The 25792-nt window shown below is 49.8% G+C and overlaps 2 protein-coding genes across 2 annotated transcripts; one reads left to right on the forward strand and one right to left on the reverse strand.

Moving 5' to 3' along the window:
• Nucleotides 1–234: 234 nt before the first annotated feature.
• JAM3 (junctional adhesion molecule 3) lies at nucleotides 235–23822 on the reverse strand. The gene is made up of 9 exons (XM_015883916.2): nucleotides 23737–23822; nucleotides 6935–7000; nucleotides 5960–6073; nucleotides 5151–5303; nucleotides 4758–4960; nucleotides 4438–4537; nucleotides 4155–4284; nucleotides 3165–3219; nucleotides 235–2615 (listed from the first exon to the last, which is right to left on the reverse strand). The coding sequence occupies exons 1-9, from the start codon at nucleotides 23780–23782 to the stop codon at nucleotides 2580–2582; spliced, it is 903 nt and encodes a 300-aa protein (XP_015739402.2). The 5' UTR covers nucleotides 23783–23822; the 3' UTR covers nucleotides 235–2579.
• On the forward strand, nucleotides 9974–12785 carry LOC116654376 (uncharacterized). Its single transcript, XM_085525813.1, has 4 exons — nucleotides 9974–10255; nucleotides 10337–10410; nucleotides 10657–10803; nucleotides 12573–12785. The coding sequence occupies exons 1-4, from the start codon at nucleotides 10088–10090 to the stop codon at nucleotides 12643–12645; spliced, it is 462 nt and encodes a 153-aa protein (XP_085381939.1). The 5' UTR covers nucleotides 9974–10087; the 3' UTR covers nucleotides 12646–12785.
• Nucleotides 23823–25792: the final 1970 nt, after the last annotated feature.

Here is a 25792-nt window from a genome sequence, read left to right on the forward strand (position 1 = left end):
TTGCTCTGTCCCACAAAGATCAGCCCTGTGAGCTCTGATCGGCCTCCTATAGAAAGAACCAAGGACCACGAACTGATGGACCATGAACTGATGAACATGAATGTGCATTGGACTTCCTGCAGCCCAACTCAAGTGAGTGCTCTGAGAGAGAACTCTTCTCTTCCACTGAATTCAAAGCAGAAGCCAGCAATGAGGTTACTTGATTTAAGAACAAAGAAAAACCCACAAGAACACTTCAGAGCTCAGGTATTTATGTAAAACATTCTTGGCAAAGTTAAACATCATACATTAGTACAAACCTAAAAATTATTCACAATGATCCAAGTTCCATCCATCAGATCTCATGAGCTGTGCTTTGGGGGTTGTCTTCCCCTTCTCTCGTTAGAGATGCCACTGTCACATTGCAGAACTGAATGATAAGTTGTGATTCTTAGCTTGCAGGCTTCCCCCATGAAGGCTGCCTTTGGCTCATAGCAAGGCTGTAGATTGTACTCTCAGAGCTACCCTGGCTCAGCCATTTACCTTCTCTCCTTTATTATGAGGATCCTACAAGCAGCACAGAAGGGTGGATGTACAGAAAGTGCAAAGGAATGTTACGCTCACTGCTGTTGTAATGATGAGAGGCAGCGTGCAGTGAATGCCACTGTGTGCCCATCTTAGGAAGGCTGCCAAAATGGAGTTGAAAAACAGCCACGTCTTGGTTATAGAAAGAAATCGCTGCCTTGGCTTTAGTTTTGCTTTCCTTAGCAAAAGGAAAAGTGGTAATGTTTAATCTAAATAGAACAAATGCAGCAATGGCATGTCCAGCGAGGCCCCTAGCAAACAAAGCAGATGAATGCAGAACGCTAAAACAAAATAACACTGACAGTCCAAATCATCAAGTATTCAAAACGCTGCCTACGGGGAGAGTGAAGACAATTCATATTGGAAATACATGAACACTCAATTATGCTACATTTAAAAAGAAAAAAGTTCTTCAACCACAGCACAGTCCTAGTGTTGCATCCACATCTTGCAGCTCTATGCAACCCAGTGTTGGAAAGCAGTATCAACTCATGTATCAACATGAGTTTCCATTTCTTCTCTTGAACGCAAAGAGAATTAGATTGCTTTCTTTTTATTGGTTTCTTTTTCCTTTTCTCTAGCTGGTAACAATTGCTTGGCTATGCAGTCTAAACCTGTAACATTGCCACAGCTGTCCCACCATCGCTTTAGTGCCTCAGGGAATTTGCAGAGGGGGGTTGAGCAAACATTAAAGTCACTCTGTCACCTTGTTGAAACTGAATCCCAACAGCCATCCCTGGGTTATTTCTTGCGACACCAAAAACAAAGTGTTGGTCGCTGGCAAGAAAAGTTCAATGTATAAAAAAGTCGATAGGTCCCGCTATAGATCTACAAAAACGATCCCTGAGTGACTCTGTTCTGGGTCTTGTAAGACCTCACGTGGCAAGGAAATAGCTGAGGGGGGCTGAGGAGGGAAGAGATGCTGTTGTACCTGCAGCTCTGTATTACACTGCAGTAACACCGAGCTGCTCTGACTGTGCCATATAGTACAGCAACATCTGAGCTCTCCTCTGTATCTTGGGAAGTAAAAAAATAGCCACGTTACTTAAACACGGCTGGCATCACGTATTTACACTTGAAATAGAAACGTTACCTTTTCTGAAGTAATCAAAATAGATCTTTGCAAAAAAATTTAGGATGTAGGGGTTTTACAAAAGAAAAGGAGAAGGTTAAAAAGAGAAAAGCTCACAAACATCTCAGTACCTTTGCTGGGCCTTTGGGCCCATAGAAATATTTGGCTTTGATTTTCCTGTAAGGGATAACTTAGCACACTGGGTTCTGTGCCTGCACTGTGAGCCTCAGTAAGATGCAAGAGGGAAGCCTGCTTTGTGCAGATTACAATGTGGGGTTACCTGTAAAGCAGTGAGCAGCAGCAGCCCTTCAGCCTGATGCTGCCCGTGTTTCTTGTTAAACAGAGCAATGAGGGCTCAGTAAGCAACAAACAGGGCTGAGAACATGAGTTGTGTTTGCTGTACGTGTGCCTGTCAACTAGTTGGGTGCCTGTTCACACCTGAATGGTCATAGAAGCACAAGATAATCACAAGTCACAACCTGGGCAACAAACTGCTGCGAGGACTTTCCCTTTGCATGGGCAAATGGGTAACACTTACTCTTTGCAGTCCTATTGCTGTATCAGCACCTTTTGATCCTACTAGTAACTCATCCTAGTAATGTCTATGTAATGCTGCTCCCTGGTTGCTTTGTACACTGGGGCTGTGTCCCTGCAGCACAAAGAGAAGGCAATTCCACAGGCTTCCATAGCACAGTCTCTTGGGAAGTATTTCCCTTCCTTACTCCAAGGTTTAAGGGATCCTGTTGGTGTCTCCGGAGTCAGGGAGATGCAGGTTGGGCAGTGAGGAGTTGCTTTAAACTTTGGCAAAGAAAACAAAAAGATCTACAGCTAGCTATCGAGTTCTTGTGTGTTCCAAACTCTTCCAAGCGCACTTCATTCATCTTTTGCTCTGGCTTCGAGTTCCTGGAGGTATTTGCACACTTTGCAATTTTCTTTTGGCATCTTAGATGACAAACGAAGACTTGTGCCTGAAGTCGCCCTGCAACCAAACAGTTGTGGGTGTGGGATGGATGTGGTGGCATTGCAGGTTCCCCTTATTTCCTGCTGCCCACAAAAGGCATCAGCTGTACCAGATGAGTGCTCCCTCTTTCCTTCTATCATAGCACGGTGTGGCACAGTGCTTCCTCATTCCCTATCTCTGCTAATAGGGAGAGGCTTTTTCTCATCCTAAACCCAGCTATTTAATCAAATCCCAAAAAACTCTCACTGCTGGCCCATTTAATCCAATGAAACTCATCCTAAGATGGGGGGGGGGGGTCAAGCTATAAGAGAACTGAGACAGAGCAGAGCTGTGTTCTATAGCTTTTTTGGCATCAATCGCTTTGAGCAACTTCAGCTGCTCATCATTCCTAAGGAAATGACTCAGCCTTTACCCTTCTGTTTTCTCCCTGTTTGAAATCCTTGTTTCTCAGTGGTGTTTGCTCTTAGAAAGTCTATAGGCCCTAAAAAAGAAACCCACCCTGGTAGTGCTCTGCCCACCCTCTTCCTCTCCAAAGCAGAGAGATGTTAAATGCAAATCGATGGTTACCTCATCATCTGTCCGGATGTAGTTAACACAGTCGGGTTTTGCTGGAGTCTTGTAGCTGAAATAAAGGAAAAGATCTTATTTCTGGGACAGGGAGACTGTAGGATTCGAAGGGAAGAGGTTGGACTTGGACTTGGGGGGCAGAATGGGCTGAATGGAGTTGGGGGACAGAAGGAGGACTATGGACTTGAGGTGCAGAATGGAATGAGTGGACTTGGGGGGCAGGATGGGGACATTGGAGCTACTTGGACGGGATTTGGGGGGCAGAATGAGAGCTCTAGAGTTGGACTTGGGGGGCAGAGTTAGAGGTCTGGACTTGGGGGAAAGGAAGGAAACAAGGAAGAGTGGCCCAGAGAACAGAAAGCAGAGCAAAACCTCACATGGAACAAATGGATCTGGTGAGAATCCTATTTACATCCATCATCTCTTCCTCAGATTCTGCAAGAACACTGAGGCTTGTTTCTGATCTGTGGGAAATTCCCACCTTCAAGTGCTAATGCTCTTGTTTTTAACATTCTAAAAGGCTTGTTTTTAATCCCAAATTTAGGCTCCAAGTCACAGCTAGCACGATTTCCTGCAGAGAGCCAACTCTTCAGCATCCATTTGCTGTGCATCTCCTGATGCCTTGAGCTAATTGTGCAGCCAGCTCTGCTTGCTAAGCTGTAGACCTCTATGCCAACAGCACCTACCTAATAGGTAACCTAACAGTCACCTATTGGACAAACACCTACTGCTATTTAATTGCGTTGGTCCCCTCTTACTGTGAATAATATGAGGATGTTATAACACAGCTCTCGTTCCCTTATCTGGTCCTGGTAGTGAGCACAGAAGGAACGATAGCAACAGGAACAGCTAAAGGAACCTTTGGTGCAGTGCTTAAAGGGGGAACTGGATCCTTTGAGAACTGTAGTGTTTGGTAGGGAACTAAAAAGAAATATATCCAAGTTGAGCACTGAAATACATCCAGTGAGTTGGCAATGGATCCCAGCTTACCTTTCCCCACTGTCTTTGCTGTTTGCAAAGTAGCCCCTCCTGTAGGCACAGCAGATACCAAGTGTGATGAGCACCAACACCGCCACGACCACCAGGACCCCACCAATGATCCCACCGATGTTCAGGTCATCTGACAAACACACAAACCACAAACCAGCCATTTTTATGTGTTTGGAGCTAGAAAGACGCTCTAGGATGCCCCCCTTCCTTCCCCATAGCGATGGTGGTTTATTTACATTAAAACATTAATTAACATTGCCCACAATTACACAGAGCCACTCACAAACTTCCATCTCCTGCTCCTCACACTTGGCAAATCCAGCATCATTTGTTGCAATGCAGGAATAACGGCCCGTGTCACCTTTGTGCACAGCATGGAAAACCTGGGGAGGGGGGAAAAAGGGTTATTTAACATGCTGTATTTATTAATAACCCTTATTTAACATGAGGGTTATTTGACATGTATTAGAAAGCAGGGCCTGAGCTGCTGCGGGGATTCACACAAGGAAAAGATTCTTTCAAAGGGGGAATTCTCTGCTTCTCTGCCAGCAAAAATAATCTGCCCTGTAACATGCGTCTTGATTCCATCTTCAGGGACATTACCAGAGTTCCTGTGGTGGGATTCAAGCTGTAGGATGAATTCTGGAGCTTGGCATTTGATTTCGTGTCCGGTGATAAAGGTTCGCTGTTGCGATACCAGCTGTACGTAGACTTGGGGTAACCTTCATTCTCGTGGCAGTGCAGGGAGGCCGTCTTACCCACGGGGACAGCTTTAGGCACTGTGCATCTTGGAGTCACAGGTTTCACTATGGGGAAGACACAAGCCATGTGAACGATACTGCTGAGCACAACAAAACGACCTGGCTTTGTAAGGTGGCTGCGCTTCGAAGGCATCGACACCTCCAGCCATTTCCAGTTGGTCTTCAACAAGACCCTGTTGGATGCCACTGTTACAACAAAGCTCTATGGCAAAGCTATCTGGACCTGAAGCCGTACCTTGGACTGTAAGCTGGATGTTTATCTCATCTATGGTTTTGGTATCAGAAGGTGCTGCCACCTCACAGCGGTACGTGGCCGTGTCCATCCGTGTGGTGTTTTTAATCACCAGCGATGTCCGGCTGAGGATTTCTGCCCGAGTTGCAAAATCACCTGATAAGAAAGAGAGAGAAAAGTGTCGGGAGAGACACACAGAGTGACTTTAAGCACCTGAATAATGTGGTTGACCCTGGAGACCAGAGGACCACCAAGGGAACTTGATGGTCTATAATGTTAAGAGCCTTTCTCTCTGCTGTGATCACAAAGGAAACCAGTGCTGCTAAGCATGGAAGAGAATGAACAGCAAAGCAGTACCCCAGAACTCAAAAATAGGCAAAATGAGCCATCCATGTCAGCCTCAGATCTTTTGGAAGGCTCCTCTGCATGTGGCTGTTGGTCCCATTTAAAGTGAGCTCTATCTTGGAGTAGCACCAGTTGCATTTCATATGGAAAGATTGCATTTGGTCCCGAGAGCACAGACATGGAATGACCATGCAAGGAGTAAATTCTGGAGGAGACTGCAGCATTGACTTCCATGTTCATCTCCTACACAGGATCTCCCTCCAGCTCTGGGGCTCCCTGCTGAGAGCAATGACCTGCCAGAGGGCAAAGAACATCCTGCTCTCCTTCCACTTTGTGCTTGGGCTGCTGAGCTCTAGTTCCAGAAGCAAACAGCAAGACAGCTAGGGGTCCTTCCTCTTACAGGCTTCTCAGTTCTATTCGTTGCTGAGGCTGTTTGGAAGTCTCAATAGGACAAAGAGTCTTCATACCCTGCATTTTATTGTCAAAAAATACATAAGAGGTTTCTCCATCTCGGATTTTCTTCCATTCAATTCTGGGATCCGGCGTTACAGTTGATTTAATGATACAGGACAGCTCAACACCTAGCAAGAGAAATAAAGGGAATACAGATTAATGGGCAGCAGCTGTATTTTTGTTCTGCTTTAAGCCGTCTCACACGCTGTTTTATTAGGAGATGCTGCCCACAAAGCAAAAGCCTCCTCTTTCATGTGCCTGACAAACAGAAACACTGCTGGGTTCCAGGAGCTGTTGGGGAAGATGGACTTTGGCCAGCAAAAATAATAGCTGTACAGATATCAGCTACGGAGAAGAAATGAACACGCTGTTCTCTCCAGGCTCTAACGTATGGCAAACAAGACCTTATGACAGGGTGAGCCCGCAGCACTGTCCTGCTGCTAATCAGAGCGTACGATGTGAGTCAGGGCGGCAGAATCTCCCTGGGTGGTGTCTGCTCATCTTCTGGTGACACATTGTCTGCCTGAGTGTCCTGGGGACCACGATGCCCAAGGGAAAGCTCAAGGCTTCCCATCCCTATGGAAGGAGGCTTCGCCATCTCCATCTCCTCCACTGAAGGCAGCATTGCAGCACAGCTGAGCGGTGGCTCACCCTGTACCACACTGCTCGTCTGTCTTAGGCCCAAGATAGAAGATAAATTTCCCCAACCCCCTTTCAGTGTATTAATTGCAAGGCAACAGCCCTTCCTCCATTTGGGATCCAGTTCAAGAAAGCACTTAGGCAGCCACTTTACAACGCCAATGGCTTTCAGGGGACTTCAGCAAACTATTTCAATCAAATCTATGCAAAACCTCAAGCTCTCATCACCCCCCCTCACCCAAAAACCAGATACCACCAGCAACAAGCAAAGCTTTTCTCAATGGTTTGGGTGCATTGCTCCAGGCAGTGCACGGCAGTGTTGGAGCAGCCTGCAGCCCCACAGCACTCACTCTGGAATTCCTGCACCACGGGTTTGGTGTTGCTGGATGTCAGCTCCACAGCCAAGAGTCTGTAGCCTGGAAAAATAAACAGAAGAGAATAAGAAATAGCACAGCTCGTAATTCACCCCGCTAGAAGCACATCGCATGCTGGGAATAGCTCTCCTCCAGCTCCAAGGCCTGACTTCCCGACATAGAAGCTGTTCCGTGCTACCCATGGCAGTCCAGCATGACGAAGTTTATTTAGGAGCTGTGGTGTAAATACAGGAAAACCTAATTGTTAGAAGCAGCAATTAAAGAGGGTGATTAGCATAACGGCACAAAGCCAGTGCCAACACAAGCCACCTCCCTGTGCTTCACACTTAGGTAGTAATGGGAGGGAAAGGGACATATGACAGAGGTTCCTTAAAGGAAACTCGATGTTCCTGGGTTTTTTTTCTTGCTCTTGTTTACAACAGATCATTTTTCAGATAAGAGAAATACGCCCCACCAAAGAGATAAGAGTCTGACTGAAGAACTTCTGGTCTCTGAAGGTCCCTTCTAACTGAGCTATTCCATTCTATTCTCCCATAGCCACAACACAGCTGGAAGCAGAGATGACATTACCACGATCTCACATCATTCTAAAGAATTGAAGGCTCCAGCAGCTCTTTTCCATGAGACAGGGACTCCATCAGACTCTGCCCCATCTCAATTCTCAGAGGTTATTCCCAGCAGCATCCTTCCTTTCCCACCCATTAAACACAAGAGCTTTCAGGTCTATCCCTCAGGCACAAAGCAGGATGGCAACGAATTTGAGGCAGAAGCTGAGTCCTTGGGGGCTGTGCAAGAGCCTCACATTATTACACGTATTGACTGCGGGCAGAGATCAACGTGGCTGCTTCAATCACCTCTAAGCCACATTTATTCTTCTGTGCATGGCACAGGCACGCTCTAAATAACGAGATGCCTACAGCTGCGTGGCACAGAACTCCCCAGTGAGCACACAGATTGCAAAGCAGGAGCAAAACATCTTTACAGCTCTTCTCAGCATCACTTGGAGGTATCCCTTTCACACCGGTCTCTGTAGGGCTGGAGCAATTTAACACAGGCATTGCTTCCCAGCTGCCTGCACCGTGCAGCATCTGCACTGTGTCACACAGCTCTGCTGTTGGCCTCGTCTCTTTGGTGACTGTGCTCGTGCACCCGCTTTGCGTTACATCATCCTCATAGGGGCAGCTGTCACCCTTAAAAAGTTTGTTCTGAAGATGTTCCTTCAGGCATCGTTGGGCCCAGTGCAAAGCAAGCAGCGAAAGCTCTGTGTTATGTAAATCCCACTTGAAAGGTCTCAGCACCCAGACTGTGCAGGAGAAGGCATGCACTCCTTCCCAGAGCAGCGTGCATGCCACAACAGAGGCACCCACCAGATCTGTATGTACTGTGGGCTCAGCCAGACATATGGTTGAATCCCAAATGCCATCAGCTCTCCAAATAGACTTCAGTGCCTCGTCCTGGATTCTACAGCGTATTCTTATGGAGCTTCTTTTAGCTGAAGGGAGCCAGCCCATGCATGTTGCTGTGACTCATGGTATCTGAATCACTTCAAAACGCTGCTCTGAACCTACAGAAGAAATAAACTAGCGGCTTTATAGACAACTGGGCTGTGTTAAACCTCCCGTCTCTGCACGGGGCTTAATGCAAAGCCTGACCTTTTTGTCTCCATCCACCCCAACCTTTTATCTGCTTAAAAATTCAAGGCAGAAATTTGAAGAGGAGCTAAAATATCCCTTACGTTGGACAGGCAACGTCAAAAGGATGGCCAGGAAAACACCAAGTTGCTGCCAAAGAGGCTGCGCTGCAGCAAAGCACAGCCCTGTGCCAACGGTGCAGTTATCTGATACGGTAATTGAAGTTAATGCACTGTTAGGCACAAGCAGTAGGAAAACATGCAGCTGTATTTCAACACCCACCCACTGGAGAAACGAAAATACGCCTTTCTTGAGGTGTCCATCAGCCCTCCATTTGCAATTCAAAACGCATCGTCTAAGCCATGTGGGAATGCTGCAATAAGCCACACGCCTTGTTAAGCATCTCTGCTTTTCTGGATGGCAGGAGTGCCATGAAGGTGAGAGATTGGTAGGTGTTAGAAACCCATCAGCCCAACGCTTTGTGTGTCAGCACTAACAGCACCCAGAGATGGAGTGAAGGGAGCAGTAGTGAGGGTACATCACAGAGGTGATGGGGGCAGTGGGTGTGAGACAAGCCCAGCTGACCCCAGCACTGTCCCTGCGTTGGATGTGCTGTGCAGGAAGGGAAATAGCTGTTCTATTTGTGAGAAACCCCCAGAGGGACAGCAAAGGAAGCCCGCAGTGCTGGGCTGAGCTGGATAAGAGGAGGAAGAAGGAGGCCAGGCTCTGCGTGCTGCTTGCTCTGAGGAAATGGCAGAAAACTGAAGAAACATCTGACCTCCTGCAGCACAAAACATCCATCGTTTTTTCTCTTTTCAGGCTCTTTTTCCTCTTCTCTGTCCCCAGTGCATCTCACTCCTGATCCACAACTCAACCTGTGCCAGCGCAGCCAAGGTGGGGCAGGATGGATGATAGAATGTGTTATAGGAATGAGACCCCAAAAGATCGTAGAGTCCTCATCAGGGTGTCTCACTGCCTTTCTCAGTGATGGTTCCTTTACATCTGCTTTCAGCCCCTGCCTCCAGACCATGAGGAGCTGGTGGTCCATCATGTGCTGATGAGGCTCTTTATGAGAGAGCAAAGTCTGCACTGAGGATGGCTGGGGAAGCATCCAGACAGAGCTGCATGCCCTTCTCATACCACAGCTCTCAATGTGTAGAACAAAACCTTAACCTGTTTAAATCACTTAAACCATCACCTTCAAGACCTGACTGTATTTGCTACAGACGAGGCCCATTGGCATCCAAACCATGCACACCATCTTTCATTTTTTCCCCTTCCCTTCTTGTACAAGAGGATTTACTGTTCCACCTCCTCACCAGACAACAAAACCATTGGTATACAGCCAGCCTACGCAACCACACACAGTTGTGAAACAAGTTGTTAGCAAGCAGATACAGAGCCCTATTAAAACAAAAGTTTCTCAAAGCAGCCTCCTTCTGCAGATAACCCTTCCTCCTCTCTCCCATGCAGGGAAGGAAGCTCAGCCATTTGCCCGATGAACCACGTGGTGCTTTCTGATCATCTCCCAAGATCTGGTTTCGTTGTGCTGGGTTGCAGTTGCAGACACGCTGCCTCCAACATCCATCTGACAAGGGCTTCTGGAGGGAAGAATTTCACAATCTTTGGTTGTGGCTCTGCTCAAGGCAGCACAGCGTGTTTACAGGTGAGATATTAAGGCCTTGCATCCCTCTGCACTTGCACAACAAAACAGCCTATTCTCACCACCAGGTTTGCTCACCATCAGATTTGGATCTGCAAATTCAGAGGCCCATGCCAGGAGGAGGCATCACGAGCCACATGCCAGAGCTGTCTCAACAGGTAGGTTTCAAGCTTGCTAACACCTTAGCACACACATGAACCCTTGGCTGGGCATGTTGAGCTTGGATATTATCTACCAGTAGGTTCTTGTGCTCTATTCTCCCTAAGAGAGCATGGATGCTTTAGGAGAAGCAGCAATGAACCAGGTTGGCAACCTGCTGAGATTCCCATTGGCAGAGCTTCCCCATGACCACTTTCATCTGTTACTAGGTTTTACATTCATCAGTTAATCTTTGGTCTTCCCAGATGCAGTGTCCCCTCCAACTCAGCCCCAATTAACTGGAGGAAGACGATGAGTAAGGAATACAGTATATCAGCATGCAAAGGATGTATGACTGTGAGATCTGGAAGAATGCCTTACAGCAGTGAAATTAAAGGCTGGGAACAAAAACGGTGAGCACTAAAGGGAAGCAGGGATATCTACACATGGCAAACTTGAAACCAACCCTTCCTGCCTATTCCCACTTGCCTTCCATTGTTTCCCCGGGCAGCCCCAAGAATTGCCATACAGGCACATCCTACGTTATTTCTCACTTCTGCAAGTCCCCTTCCTCCTAAAAGTGGCAGATGCTGGTAACCAAATTAGTGCAAAGTGGGAGGGAACCAGCTGATAACTGCGATAAGAGCCAGAAGCAGCACAGTGGTCTTCCTCCAGTCCTCTCCCTTCCTCCCAGCTGGGCTCCCATTCCAGCAGACAGATGTTAGTCTTTGGGATGGAGTCAGGTCAGTGATGCAGAACAGGGAGCTGTGGCCAAGACCAGGGAGACAGAAGAAACTAATGGGGAAAGGGACAAGTTCCATTTGGGCTTTTCTTTAACCTAATGGCCTTGTGTGGGAGTTTGACTCCAGCATTGCAGAGAATCTCATAAGCCAAAGTGACGTTTTCCAGGCTGAACGCCAGCCAGCACACAGCCCTGCTCAGCAGGTATTTGACTTTGGGAACTGGGGTGCTCCCTACCTGCCTGACCCCGGCTTTTGCTGAGGACACATATATCAAATAGCTGCCTGGAATGCAGAGGCAGGAACTAAGCGGATATGCTATCAGCACCAGGCTTTGCAATGCTCTTTAGTGTCTGGCTGTGTCCCAACCATCAATACAGAGACTCGCAGGGTTTTAGCCTATAATCCTCTATTCCTCTGTCTGTGACTCTAATCTCCTGATCCCCCCTGTTCTCCTCCAGCCTATAGCTTGACCAGCAAAACACAGATCTGGCCTTCTGCTTATCAGAGCCCAACAGTGTCATCTTCATGAGGAAAATGGGAGATGGGAAGAGAGCAGAGATATCAGAGCTGAGAGAAGGGAAAAAAGTCAGGAAGCTGTGTGAGCTATGGGCATGAAGATGGCTGAGCTCTGATCCATGCAAGCGGATCTGAAGAGACTTACCTTGTCAACATCAGCCAGCACAGGCTGCAGAGGGAGGTGTGCTGTGCAGTGCAAGGCATGGCCTGAAGGAACATCACACAGGCAGCCTGGGTGAAGTCAATGACAAAGCTGAGGGACTGGGTGCAGGGAGAGCACCATTAGGGAGATGCTGGCCTGAATGAGCAGGAGGAAAGCAGTGTAATGTCAGAGCAAGGGAGGAGAGGGGAGAGTCATTCCCAGCCTGGATTCCTGACCAATAGAGCAGAATAGAGTGGAAACAAACTTTGGCACAGAGAGGTTAAAAGACTCCTTGTCCTGGGGGAGCTGAATGAGCCACACATCCGAGAACCAACTTCTCCCAGCCCCTGACTTTGTTTTTCTCCTCGAACATATCTCACTGCTATTTTTAGCAGAGCATTTTCTCAGCCCAATGCTCCCAGCTGAGTGCTGCTCAGGGGCCCTCGTCCCAGAGAGGCACAGCCCGGCAGTGTAAGGTTTGCTGCTCCTGTCCCACCATCCCTGCAGGCTTTGGGGTCTGCATGTCAAGCTGTCAGCAACGTCCTGGCATTCCCCGTGTATGTGGTACAGGCAGGGTGATGCTCTCACACACCCAAGCAAGGGGCTGCAATCCAAAAGCAGATGAAGAAGAGGGTGGGCTGAGCTGGTTACTGTCCTCAGGCTGGTACTGAAGAGTCTGAATGATGAAGAATGGCAGGAAGGAGATAGAAAGAAATGATTAGGCTGACATTAATAGCAAGATTTGCTTCTCGGTGCTAAAATCTATTTGGGTTCCTTCCAGCACCTCCAAAGGAAACAGTGGAAACCTTTTGTTCGTAAAAGTCACAACTAAAATCGGACTGGATAAAGCTTAAGGAAATACCTCTCAGAGGACAACCCTGCCTTGGCTGCTGGAAACAGATGAGGTAACTCCCTTCCTCTCCTCTGGTTCTCCCAGGCCCCTTGTTCCTCCTCAGCCAAAGTGCTAACCTGGCTGCCAGGCCATTGCCCGGCTGCTCAGCCTGCAGCACAAAGCTCAGGATAACCATCCATGTGCAATTAGTGATGCGTCAATTAATGTCTGCGACACTCAGCAGGGAAGCAATGCTTGTAATTTCTTTTATTTCCAGCTTGATTGAATACCTGCCTGACAGAGATGGGCACATAAATCAAAAGGCCAAACCAGGGCACACGGGTGGACAAATTGAATACAGCAGGGATGAACCCCCGGCTTGTCTGTGCTAATGTGCACTTACAGCTTTGGGAAGCCCGGCTGATTGAGAGCTCTGAGTGCTGTGAATGGAAGGCAGAGCAGCAGCAGTCGGTCACAGCAGAGCTGCAGCCGAGTTGGTCCCTCTAACAATGGCCCCTTCTTGGTCAGTGTGTGTCGCCTGCCTGTCCTGGAGACATGTCAATGAAGCAAACAGATTGGGAACATATTTGCTCTCCCTGCAGCAGCACAGAAGCCAGCCCTGACAGAGGAGAGCAAGCTGGGCTCTTTTCTGCTCCTTCTCTCAGTGCCAAGTTTTCAGCTCTGCTTGAAACCTGCGGCCGGGTTCTCCTTTGGCAGGAGAGAAGGGAGGAGACAGGCAGGGTCAGGAAATACTCAGCTTTCAGCTCATGCTTGCAGCAGTTGGCTATGAGAGAAGGCAGCAGACTGACACAGCCACACACCTCCAAAAGCCGCACAGGAGAATAAATCTGGCACTGCACAACTTCACCCTCCTCTCCAGCTACGCTTAAACAAATGGACCCGAGAAGACTATTCACCTGGGCAGCCCACAGATGCTGCATGAAGGCTTGTCCTTCCAATTAGAACCTTCAGAAAGTTCCTCCAAGCCCAGCAGGAATCCCAGGAGCTCAGAGCCCCTCTATTGACTTCCATGCACACGTTCAAAGCCACGGGCACTTAACCTTTGAGGCTCCCTTGAAAATCCCAGCGACGGCATTTCATGGATGAGTATGTTTCCCCTAACATCTGCCCCCTGTATCAGATGCTGCCAGAACCTCTCTCCTGGCTCTGCTCCCAGCTGGAGGACAGACAATGGGCATCTGAATGCAGTCTCTGCTTCCCCTCCCAAACGGCCTGGGGGGGTGATGGCACATTGGAGCCAAGGCATCCTGAAAGCACAGCTTGCCAGCCAGCCAACAACAAGTCTCTCCAGATCATGGCCTGCCATTTCTCTCCCAGTGCAGCTGAACCACTGGCTGCTGTTGTTCCTGGACATCCAGGTCAGCTTTGCTGGGCACTTAATCCTGGCAGCATCCAGCTGACCACACTGAGTCTCTGCAGCACACTGTTGCTGTGTTCAGCCTGAGCATGTTCTGAATGGGGCTGAAGTCATCTCACCTGCTGGGTTTTGGGCTTTGCTGGCCAGAGCAGTAGGTTACAGACCTCTCCTGCATCTCTCTGTCATGCCAGCTCCCTTGGAAACACTTAGCTAACACATAGCTCCTAAAGAGCTATGGCTCTGTCTTGCTAGAGATAGCAAGGCTGCGTGCATCCCAGAGCTGTTCAGCCTGTTTGGCACTGCTGCTGCTTGGGAGACAACACCAGAGTGAGTACAACCTGTCTAGACATCAGTTACCTTCCATCAAATCCCACTGCCACATCAAAGCACTGCTGCAAACAAACCTACAAACTGGCTAAGTAATAGCCCCTGCACCAGCCAGAGGCAGCCAGATCCATCCCATTGTGCTTCTCTTTAAACCAAGCTCTTCTGAGAGCAGGAAGACATAGGATGGAACATCTCCTCATGGGACCAACAGAAGTGAGTGGGAAGTCACAGCAGTTCAATTCAATGCTTGGGAGACCTCGAACTGATGGGGACAGCGGTGTGAGCAGTTCTAGGTCCCTTGAACACAAGTTACATGCAGTCAGTGCTCTGGGGAAGCACCTGAAGCTACCATCATCCCTATGCAGCCACTAAAACAGCACCATCTAGCTCATTATTTTAACATGGGTCCTTTGAAATACCTCCTGTGTGAGAGGCAGCTCGGAGAATCCTGTCTGGCTTTCTTCTATCTCAGGCAGGAGCAGACTTTATTTAGCAGACTGCTGCTAACAGCTCCGTCTCATTAGTCAGTGTTTAGGGAACCAGGCTGCAATTGTTCTGAAGCCTGGTGTTGCAGAAAGCCTTGCTAATGAGGTCTAAAGGAGAGATTCCTCCTGACAGGGCCACAATGACCCAGAAATCCTACTTAATTCCCAGTCAGTGAATAGTGCTGAGTAACAGCAAGGTGCAGAGGCAATGGGGGCTGATCGCAGGGCCAGCATGTGGCCTCTGTTCACACTATGGGCTGTGATGCAAGAGCTCCAGGGTACAGCCCAGCGCTGCTCAGCTGTGTGCTGGTTGCCCAGGCAGAGCAGCCAGGAGTCTGTCAGGCAGATAAATGGGGATTTGCTATGGGAAGGTTTGCAGCCTGGTCTGTGAAAGACGTGCCACCATGTGCAGAGTGCACACAGCGCTGGGAGTGGAAATCTCTGCTCAGTGCAATAGGAATGATAGGATTGGGCAATCTGAAGCAGCCTGGCTGTAGTTGGGGTTCTGCTGATACCTCCTCAATGGCAGCAGCTGGAAGTGAGCTCCGCAGTGCAGCAGGGTTGGGCTCCTCTGGATCACGCTCCCTTACAAACCATGCCAACAACTCTGCCAAGACCCTGACTCAGCAAGCTCAGCTCTTACCTTTGTTCCCAGGCCTTGTGTGCCCCACAGCTCCCAAACTCCATCCATGCAGCTACATCAGCCTGGGAAGCAGCATCCCCTGCCAGGCCATGGGCTCACTCAGGTGCTGAATCCTCAGGTGGATGTGGGATGAGCAGCAGCTCTGCTACAGCAGTGTGTGTGCCCTAGGGGTGCTGTTAAGTTCTGCCATAACCACTATTCCTTATTTCCTCTAAGAAAAAATGCAGCAGGCTGGCACTGCCTTGGTCCACAGGCATTCCAAACCATCAAGTGGTTTGCTTTCAGCAAGCAGAGCATGTACCATGATGAGGATCCCCTTGGCTGCATGGCCCAAGGCCAGTGAGGGGAGAAGATGAGGAACAGGGACCCAGCTGGAATGCAGCCTGCATGCAGCTGACCTTTTAGACCACCCCCAATAAAGATTCTTGCAGGCATCTGCTTGCCACCTGTTTCAGCCAGCAGACGAGGGACTAAAGCAGGAATTCTGGGCTTGAATGCACAGTCTGTTAAAGAGTGGACTAAAGACTCTCACCCACGTGAAGCTCTTGCTGATGTATGCTCCGTAACAGACCCAGTGCAGAGGAATGCATGTGTGTAAGGCTGCTACTCCCATACCACAGATGCACCCCCCATCGAATGCACAAAGAACTGCTGCTCCAAAAACCACCAGCCAAAACGGTGTCTAGAGACAGTCTTAAAGTGACTAATGATCTGGGGAGCCTCTGTTTCTGAACGCCCACTCTGAGATGCTTGGAAGGAGCATCATTTCAAAAGGCATCATCTAAGATCACTGGCCATGCTGGACCTGTTTTTGGCCCTCACGTTGAGTTTGACTGTTTTCCAGCTGACACCTCAAGCCAAACTCCTTCAATGTCAGCTCCAGAAGAAGGAATGGCTCCGAAGCTGAGCTTGTTCTGCATCTTCCCTGCTCTGCTGGCACAGGGGAAGGATCTGCCTTGGAGACATGAGGAAAAGCCATATGCTGTGAAAGGAAGGACCAGCTTTATTTTACCAGCCTGTGTTCCCACCAGAAATGTGCTTTAAAGACTTGCCTTGCAAAGTAGGAATTAAATCCAAAGGTGTCTATGCGTCTTCCTTGCTGTCATCCCATTATCAGTCATCTCCATCCTGCTCCCAGCCAGAAGATGAAAGGTTCATAACACCACTTATCTTCCCACTTAAGAACATGCTTAGCAGCTTGCTGCTAAAGAGGAGCATACTGAAAGCCTGGGGAAGCAGCTGTAAATTCTGCAAATGGGTTCCCTGGCATTTCTTTGAAGGAGATCCTACTTCTCAATGAAGGATATGGAAAGGAAACAAGAAAGGGAGGAGAAAAGGGAAGTCTTTGTAGCAAAGAAAGACTTGGTGTCAAGAACCTGAAGCTGAGTGACAGATGTGAGACGTATGGCATGTGTGGGTCTCAGAAGTGCCCCGAGGATGAGCCAGGAATTAAAAAGCCCTTGGGAAATATTTCAGCAGCCAAACTTGTTTGTCACCAGACCACAAGAAGCTCCGAAAACACTTCTCAAGACTGTACAGCACTACAGCCAAGGGAAGGGATCCTGTTACACCATGCAGGCAGTAGGGCTGGATGCAGCCCAGCTCCAGCTCCAACAGCTGAGACCAGCTCACTGCACGAGTCCCCTATGCCTATCATAAGGGATAAGCTGCTGCCTCATCTCTCCATCTGACCCTCACCTCCTCTCTTCATTGAGCTAATTGTCATCACAGCAAACCTGGGGCCAGCTTGCTTTGCTCCACGCTTAGCAGCTGAGTCAAACCCTCAGAGCTGCCAAACAGAATCTGTTCCAAATGTATGCAGAGCTTTCTGCATCTCGAGGAGCCTGCAGCACAGCACCACGGCCCTGCCCTGGTGAGGAGAACAATTGCTATTGTGGACCAACAGCGGGCGGCTGGTGGGCAGCAAGCACGACTTGCTGCTTCATTGGGGAGAAGCCCCCAGGCCCTATCGTGCTTACAGAAATGAGCTGGAATCTGGAGGTTCCTCCGTCCCCAGCAACCCAGAGCTGCTGACTTACCAGCCCTGCTGACATGGGGCTCAGTGTCAACCAGCTCAGCTGTTGACATGGAGCACTGAAGATGCAGTTGGTAACTAGAAGAGGGAGTGCCTTAAAAGCTGTTGCCTGCCACAGTGCAGACTTCAAAGGGCTTATCTTTGTGTGGGAGAGCATGCAGTGCCTGCAGGCAAGGACAGCTGTTTGGCCAGGCCCATCAGAGGACTTCTGAGGGTACCTGGTTTGACCCTTCCAGCATGAGCAAGGCAGGCTTGGAGGCGGAGCTCTGTGCTGCCCTGTTATTTATGGGATGCTGAAAACTGGCCAAAATGAAGGGAAAGTACCAGATACATTAGGATGCTCACCAGCTCATATAGCTGGATCTGCCTGAGGGAGAGCACAGAAGATCCAGGCAGTGATTACAAGGCACTCTGGCTTTCATCTCCAGATCAGCAGTCCAAAGGCAGCTCTACCAGCACTGACCAAAGCACAGCCAACTCATAGTGACTGGCTGCTGCACAAGGAGATAAGGCATCGCCTCCTCACTCCCTGAGAGATCAGACCAGCCCCATCTATTCACTATGTGCAACCTCAGCAGAGTAGATAAGACCAAAGGAACACACAAAGCAACGCTTCCCCTGCTGTAGGAGCTCCTCTATCAACAAGTTGACTCATGGTGGTTGCAGTCAGCTTGTTTCATGGCACTTGTGTCCATTCCTGCCAGCAAATCATTCCTACTAATGAGGGGCTGTGTGTTATTCCTCTTCACTTGGCTGTAGGTCTCTGGACACCTGAACTACACCAAATCCCTCTCCCAAAGGTGGAGGATCCCACAGCTCAGGGCTGGTCCAGAGGGACGAATGGTTGTGCAGAGCTGGGTATAAAGAAATATTTACCTCCAAGCTTTTGCAGAGATTAATGCAGAAGAAAAAGATTAAAGCGAAGATTGAAGGGTATGTTAAAAATAGGTGTTGATAAGATCCTTTGGGGGGGGATAAAAGCTATTTTGCAGAAGCCACAAGAGCCAGAAGACGCTGAAACACCTTTCCTGACCATAACTAGGGGAGCTCCAGGAAACCATTCAACAGTGTTAGCAGCCAAAGCGCCTCAGAAGGAAGTCCATTAGCAGGCAGCAATCTCCTTAATGGATCCTCTGGGTATGTGGAGGGCTGCCTTGCCTATGGATGCTCCATTCTGTCTGCTGCTGTGATTCAAGAGTTGTTAGTGCAGCCATAATCATTGAATACTGTAAGGAATGCTGCTAATCTTTCAGGAAGCCCAACAGCCCGATGAATGGGGATGTAAATTGGTGCAGTGAGGTGTTGTTTGCTTCATACAAACCATGCAAGGCTCATTGGGAGCACTGCATTTCTTCCCTTAGAAGCAGAGCAGCCAAGCTCCAGCCCACCTGCAATCTGCTGGCCCTGACCAAGGACGTGCCCCAGAGGTTACAAAGGTGGGGATTTTATTCTAAGAGGCCGGGGGTGTTTGAAGCACGGCCAAGTAATGGCTACAAATCCCCTGAGATTTCCGTGGATTTCTGCAGCTCAGCAGCAAATCTCACCTAGGCCACCAAAATGGGTTTTTAATAGAGCAGCCCAAAATCTGCAAGTGCTGAACGTTGCCAAAGTGCTGCCTTTACAGCCAGATGCCAAAGACGTGGCAAGTTGCTGGCAGGTTGCAGTTTGCAGGCTCTTAAAGGAGCCGGCTGCTTCCAAATGAATTAAGAGGACTTATTAAAAGGGCTTTTTTTCACCCAGAGGGTGGTGATGCACTGGAACAGGTTGCCCAAGGAGGCTGTGGATGCCCCATCCCTGCAGGCATTCAAGGCCAGGCTGGATGTGGCTCTGGGCAGCCTGGGCTGGCGCTGGTGACCCTGCACACAGCAGGGGGTTGAAATGAGATGATCATTGAGATTCTTTTTAACCCAGGCCATTCTGTGATTCTATGACTCTTACAAACCTGATCTTATTGTGCCTTGTAGTAATCAAGGACATCGATGGGAGCAGGTTAGGATGCGTTCTGGCCTTGACTCTGAAATCCAGGGATTTATGATTAAAAAAAGAAAGAAAAGCCCATGTATGAACATGATCTGAACAGAATTTAATTTCATCTACTCCATCCATTACTGCTCTGAAACCTTCATTTCCCCTTGTAGCAGCCTGCGTTAAGCCCATGCCCCATCCTGCACTGGGGCACGATATAACCCAGTACACAGAGCTGTTTTTACTGACAGCTGAATTCTTTCTTCTTTATTATTTCTGTCGGGTTTCACTTATTTAAAGAAAGAAGAAGCTGCTCCAGCATCTCCTACCTTGGTTTATATTCTGCCACTTGTCAGGTTTGCAACACGCAGCACCAACCACAACTTCTTTGGACACCCAACGCAGCAGCAAAGCTTTGGACACCCTCTGGAGCCCCTCACTCTGCTCTATCAAGGAATTTGGATGCTGCTCTAATGAGAACTGGGCACCAGCTCAATTATGCAGCTGTCTGACTGGTCTGAACTTCCAAGCTTCGTGGTGGACAGCTGAAGCCCATCAGAGGAGTCACACAAAGGCTTCTTACAGCACAGCAAGGCAATCAAAGGCAGCTACTGCTGAGCTCAAGTGCTAACAGACCCACAGCTGGCTGTTCTGGGGCAGGAAACTCTTCCTATCACTCTGAAGGGTGATAGGAAACACAGACCTGAGCTGCCCATCTGAAAGAAGTCTGGATTTCTTTCCTTCTCTCTCTGCTTGTTTCAATCCATCCTGTCTTCCTGACACTGACAACATGCATTTTCAGCATGGGAATATGAGACCTCAAGCACAGCACCTATCTTCTCAGCCCCAAACTGCTGGCAGAGCCATACCCACACAGTAATCCAGCCCTGTGGGTGAAAACAAAAACCGCATCCAGAGCATTCATTAGCTCAATTAAAGCCATTAAGTGGTTCTAAGGCTGCAGCCTGACTGAGCGAGGTTTTTTGGCCACTGCATGGGGCGATGCTCAGAGCTGTCATTCCCAGCCATTTCCAACAGCACAACACTGCAGATACAATGGGGAGCAGACAAACACACCCCTCATCGATTGGAAGGAGGTGGTGTGACTCATCTGCCAGCTGATAGTGAAGCTAGATTGAGCGTGCAATTATCCTCATTAATTTCATATTGCGAGTTCATCTGTTTTCTAATACACACAGCGGTTTCAAAGCAGGCCATCAGCATCTGCACGGAGAGGCACGTTCATCTGGCTTTGTGGGACTTGGGATCCTGCACAAATGTTGCTAACTCCTTCTCACCTCTCCCAATCTGCCTGGTAAGGAGTGATGGAGCTCCTCGGCTCATTGATGCAATCAACCATGAAGCATTCTTAGCTCTAAGTGTGCAACAGGAGGCACTGCAAAGAGCGATAACGCGGGGAGCACAGCCTGCAAGAGAAACTTAAATCATCACCCATGGGAACTGTGGGGGAAGCAATTAGTGAGTGGGGAGCTGGCAAAAGATGGGGGCAAAGCAGCAGGAGATGCAGAGCGGGGCCACCTGCAGCCATTGCCTGTATTTGTGAAGCTGGCTGCAGCAGCTCGTGCTGCTGTATTTGATTGTTTAGGTGAGGTCTGGCAGCACAACCTGTGTTCCTGGTGCAAACCCTCAGTGTGGGGATGGATGAGTGAAAAACAACCCAGCAGGCGGGGAGACCCGGAATTCAACTCTTAAAGGAAAATAAACACGTCAGTGAGGAAGCAGAGTTCACTACCAGGGCAGCATCTCCATCCTCTGCTCCTTCTCCCTACAAAAACCCCACATTTTACTCTCTGGATCTACTTGTGCCTCAATAACCAACTAATTCCTGACAGCATTCCAAGCAAAAAGGAATGCGCTGGTGTCACGTTCTTTGTCAACAGCTGTAAAGCTGATGGGATCCAACAGCTCTGCGGTGGTGGTGCCTGAATAGGAACACCAAGCCCTCCCCAGGAATTCTTTGGAAGACATTATTAAGCATCTGATTTTGGCACTGCTCTCGGAGCTGATGGTCCTGCTTTCTCACTGCCTGCTGAAAGGAAAGCATGGCTGCAAATAGCTCCTATCAGCAAGGAACAACATCGGTGCTGCAGCAGGGCCAGCAGCGTTTGCACCAAGCAATTCCTGGTGCTGACAGCTGAGTAGGAACAGTTGTTGGTGGCTGGGACAGATGGACTTCATAGCTTATACAAAGGGAAGTAAGGACTTCTGTTTGCTAGGTTGAGAAATGGCCTTTGCACAATTCAAACCTCAGAGATAAATCAAAGGGAGATTGGAGCACGCTGAGTTTGGCACCGCAACGTGCCAAGGACCTGCCTCCCCATTGAGGACGTGCTTTTATTTTCATCAGGAAATACTTGTGAATTTTGGGAAGGGCTGCACAGCTCTGCCCTCAGTCTGACACGTGAAACCCTCCAAATCCAAATGCTGGAAGGTTGCAGCAGAGGCATCGAGGCAGGACGCACCATGGATGTTGCTTACAAGCTCTGCTTTCCACCACTGATGCTGATAATTTCCGCTAGCATAATTACGGCCATGGCATTTCCCTCATATGCAGAATCTTTAGATGCTTTTAGTGCCTGGAGCGGGGTACACACTGCACTCTCCATGCTTCACTGCCTTCTGTGCTGTGGCAATGTTTTGAGGCCATGACCAAGAGTTGGGTCCATTCTGAATAGAGAAGCACAGAGGCCATCCCTGCTCTATAGTCTAAGAAGCACATTGAGCTCCTAAAGCAGTTTTGCAGCATCTCACTGGCCTTGTTGCCTTCCTTCTCTGCCAACCAGTGGGCTGGCATCGAACACAGCCCTATGGGACCACACAGCAGCAACCTAGTGCACCTTTAATGTGGGATTCCTCCCGGTTCACTAATATGACTATAGTGCAACCAGGTGTGAAAGCAGTGGGGTCTGCCTGCATTCAGCAACTCCCACCTGTCCAAAGAAGCACCCAAGTAGCTGCAGCTCATTTCCAGGCTGTTGTCTTTTAGGCCACATTCAACAGGATGCTCAAGCACTGCTCCAGCACAGAGGGAGGAGAGGAAATGCCCCTTGAGCCCAACTGCAGAAGCTGAGTGAAATCTGCCGTTTTTCCTCACTCAAATGGAACACCCAGATCCAAAGTTGGGACCTGGATGACTGTGATGCTCCGGGTACTCACAGTTCAGCCTCAAACCACAGCAAAGCAAGCAGAGCCCCCCAATTGCACTCCTCATCCCAATGGGTGCTGCAGTGGAACAGCTGTATCTTCTCACCCCTTAATTTTGGAGGGAACAGAGCCCAAATCTTAACTTAATTCAAAGCCCCAACGTCTGAAAACCATTAGGGACTGAAGAATTCCTTTGTCCTTAGATAAACTGGCTGAAATATTTCAATGCACTCCAGTCTCGAGCTGACCCAACGCAGTTATTTGTGTGCACAGCCCCGTGGATCTCAGTGGCTGAACTTTCCAAGTCAGTTGCTGATTGGCACTCTGACCTCCCTCCATCCCTTCTCCTTCTGTCGCCTGCCTGGAAGGGGGGAGTGGGGGTGGGGGGCAATGGGAGCCCACCGGCTGCTGTCCCCCCCTCTTCATCCCCCCGCTATTAATAGCCAGACAACAAATGAGCCCGAATTCATTCCTGAGCGGAATTAGCAAATGTTTTTGCAATTAAAAACTGCAAACATTCATGCGGGCCCCCGGAACAATAGGAGCCTGTGCCTCGGCTTGAATAGGGACCAGTGTCCGCCCTGCCTGCCTGCCGAGGCTGCACATTCCTGGCACCCTCAGCCCTGGACCCGCACCTCGCTGAGCTGCCTCCCCCCCCATCTCATCCCATCCCACAACTCAGCGCCCTTTGGGGTCCTGTTTGGGGTAGAGGCAGCGCATCCTTCCCATCACTGCTCACCCCGGGATGGGACGGCGGCAGAGCATCCTCACTTCGCCGGGACCCCGATGAAAGTAGCACATCCCTCCTGTTCCCCACGATCAGAGCAGCACATCCCCTTTCTTCTCCGGGTTATGGGCAGCGTATCCCCCTCTGTCCCCGGCACCAGGGCAGCGCACCGCGTTCCCAGCCGGGACAGCGATCAGGGCCGTCTCCGCTCGGGATGGCGATCAGAGCAGCGCATCCCTTCTTTCCCCGGGCTCGGAGCGGCGCATCCCCGTTCCCGACCCATCTCCGCGGCACCGCATCCCTTTAACCCCCCCCTCTGCGCATCCCCCCCCAGACCCCAAGGACCCATCGGGCATCTCCGGGCCGATCTCCATTGCCCGGCACTCACCGAACAGGGGCAGCAGCAAGAGAAGCGCCGGCCGCCGCAGCGCCATGATGGGGTGTGCGGAGCTGAGCCCTGCGCTGAGCCTGCGCACTGCCCCGACGGGGGGAGGATGATGAAGGGGGGCGGCCCGGGGGCGGGGGTGCCGCTGATGTTGCTGCGGTAACCGGGCGGGGAGCTGCGGGGATGGAGCCTGGCACGGAGGGGCTGCGGATGGGGCGGCCCCCGGGGTGGGGATGGGTTCGGTTATGGGCAGTGCTGGGCGGTGGGGGGAGGTTTGAGTGCGTGGAGGGCTGTTGGGGGGGGGTGTGCCCTGCTAAAGCTGACTCGTGATGTGCAATGAGCGGCGGTGCGAACTTTTGGATGAGTTAAAGCGAGGGAGAAACGCAAACAGACAGAGCTGCATCTCGTGCTGTGCAGAGTGAGAGCACCCCGAGTCTCTGTATAGTCCCCAAAAGCATCTCAGAGCCTTTTCCATTAGTTAACGAGAAGCAAGTTCCTGCTCCATTTGATTCCCTGCAAGACCAATGATAAGGGGATGTGGCTCTGAGCCTGATGGGTTCCCATCACATGAAGCAGAACCAGATGGACTTTAAGGTCTCTTCCACCCCAAACCCTTCTGTGATTTGAAGTCAGGTTGGATGGGTGCCGGCTCGTGCGTCAGTGCACTGTGATGGGGATGTAATTAAGATGCTGTTGAAAATCAAGCAGCTGGAATGAAAGCCAAGCTCTTCTCTGTACCACGAGCTCGGCAGAGCGGGTTGAAATTAAGGGATGTAAAAACGTATTTAACTTGATAACGTGGTGGATCTAACTCTCAGTGCTAATGAGGAGACTTAAAGGGCTGATCTGAGCCTGGTGAAATTAATATGAAGGCACTCATCAGTCCTAATGGCCAGATGGGACACTTCAGTGATGATGCGGGGGATGGATTCGCTCAATAAGACTTGATGGCTTACAGCCCAACAGCACCAATATTTGGGCCGGGTCCCCATTAGCAAAGAGTCATTTTAACCTGTTTCCTTTGGACTGAAGGGATAGAGAGATAAAATCCAACAGCAATTAAACATCACTGAGCCACCAAGTTCCTTCCCGACACCAAGCAACCGCCTGGGCAGGGAAAGCAGCAAAATGGATGTGAACTCAGAGGACAAGAGTGGGGGATGAGATCTGGAATATCACCTCACTTCTATGCCCACCCCTGTGTGCTGCCCCACGGCTGTGTCATGGCACAGCAGAGCCATTGGAGATGTGAAAAGGAGTCACGATCAATATTATACGATATACTGTGCCCATCAAGCCAGGATGGCAAAGTGCTGCAGTGTACAACATTGATTTTCACACACAAATGGAGCTCCCCTTTCATTATTTAGCGGTGAAACAAGTAGCTAGAATAAAATATGCACTGAGAGCAGCCCTGTGCATGCAGGGATGTATTCAGGCGTGATGAGGGGCAGCGCAAAACTGCCTCTTCCCATGATCTCATCCATCACTGAAGCTCTTCCCATCCACCCTCAAGATGCAGGAGGGGAGGGAAGGAACTCATGCTCTGCCAGGGAGCAGGGATGGCTGTTGTCACTGCAAGGAGGGAAGGAAGGTGATGGGGAGAGGGACACATGGAGGCTGTAGGGAGAGGGGTGTGCATGCAGTGTTTGGGGTCTGAAGGGAAAGGCCTTGTTCTCCAAGCTCGTAGTGCCTGGAGGACTAAATGGAGGTTCAAACCCTGCTGGGAAGAAGCTGCTCCAACAGCCTGCACCTGTCATGGTGACTTCCAACAGCAATGCACGTGGGCAGGAATGCTGTTCTCTGAGGCCCTGAGGATGCTGGCACTGAGCTGTGACACTCGTGTGAGGCCGTCTGTAGCCCTGGGCTGTCCATCTGCACCTTCCCCTGTGTCAGGTTGGTGCCAGCTCCCTCTCAGTGCTGTACCAGGCCCATGGGACAGGGGGGGACACTGCGTTCTGTGCAGTGCCTCTCTGAGCTTAATTCAGTATCTCTTCCTTTTTTTGCCATCCACAGTCTAGACAAGCTGTTGCTTCCTGGTGTCACAGCCCATGACCCC

The sequence above is a fragment of the Coturnix japonica genome, chromosome 34 (genome assembly GCF_054131305.1).
Source record: "Coturnix japonica strain WE chromosome 34, WE-NBRP24, whole genome shotgun sequence".
Classification (NCBI taxonomy): Eukaryota; Metazoa; Chordata; class Aves; order Galliformes; family Phasianidae; genus Coturnix; species Coturnix japonica.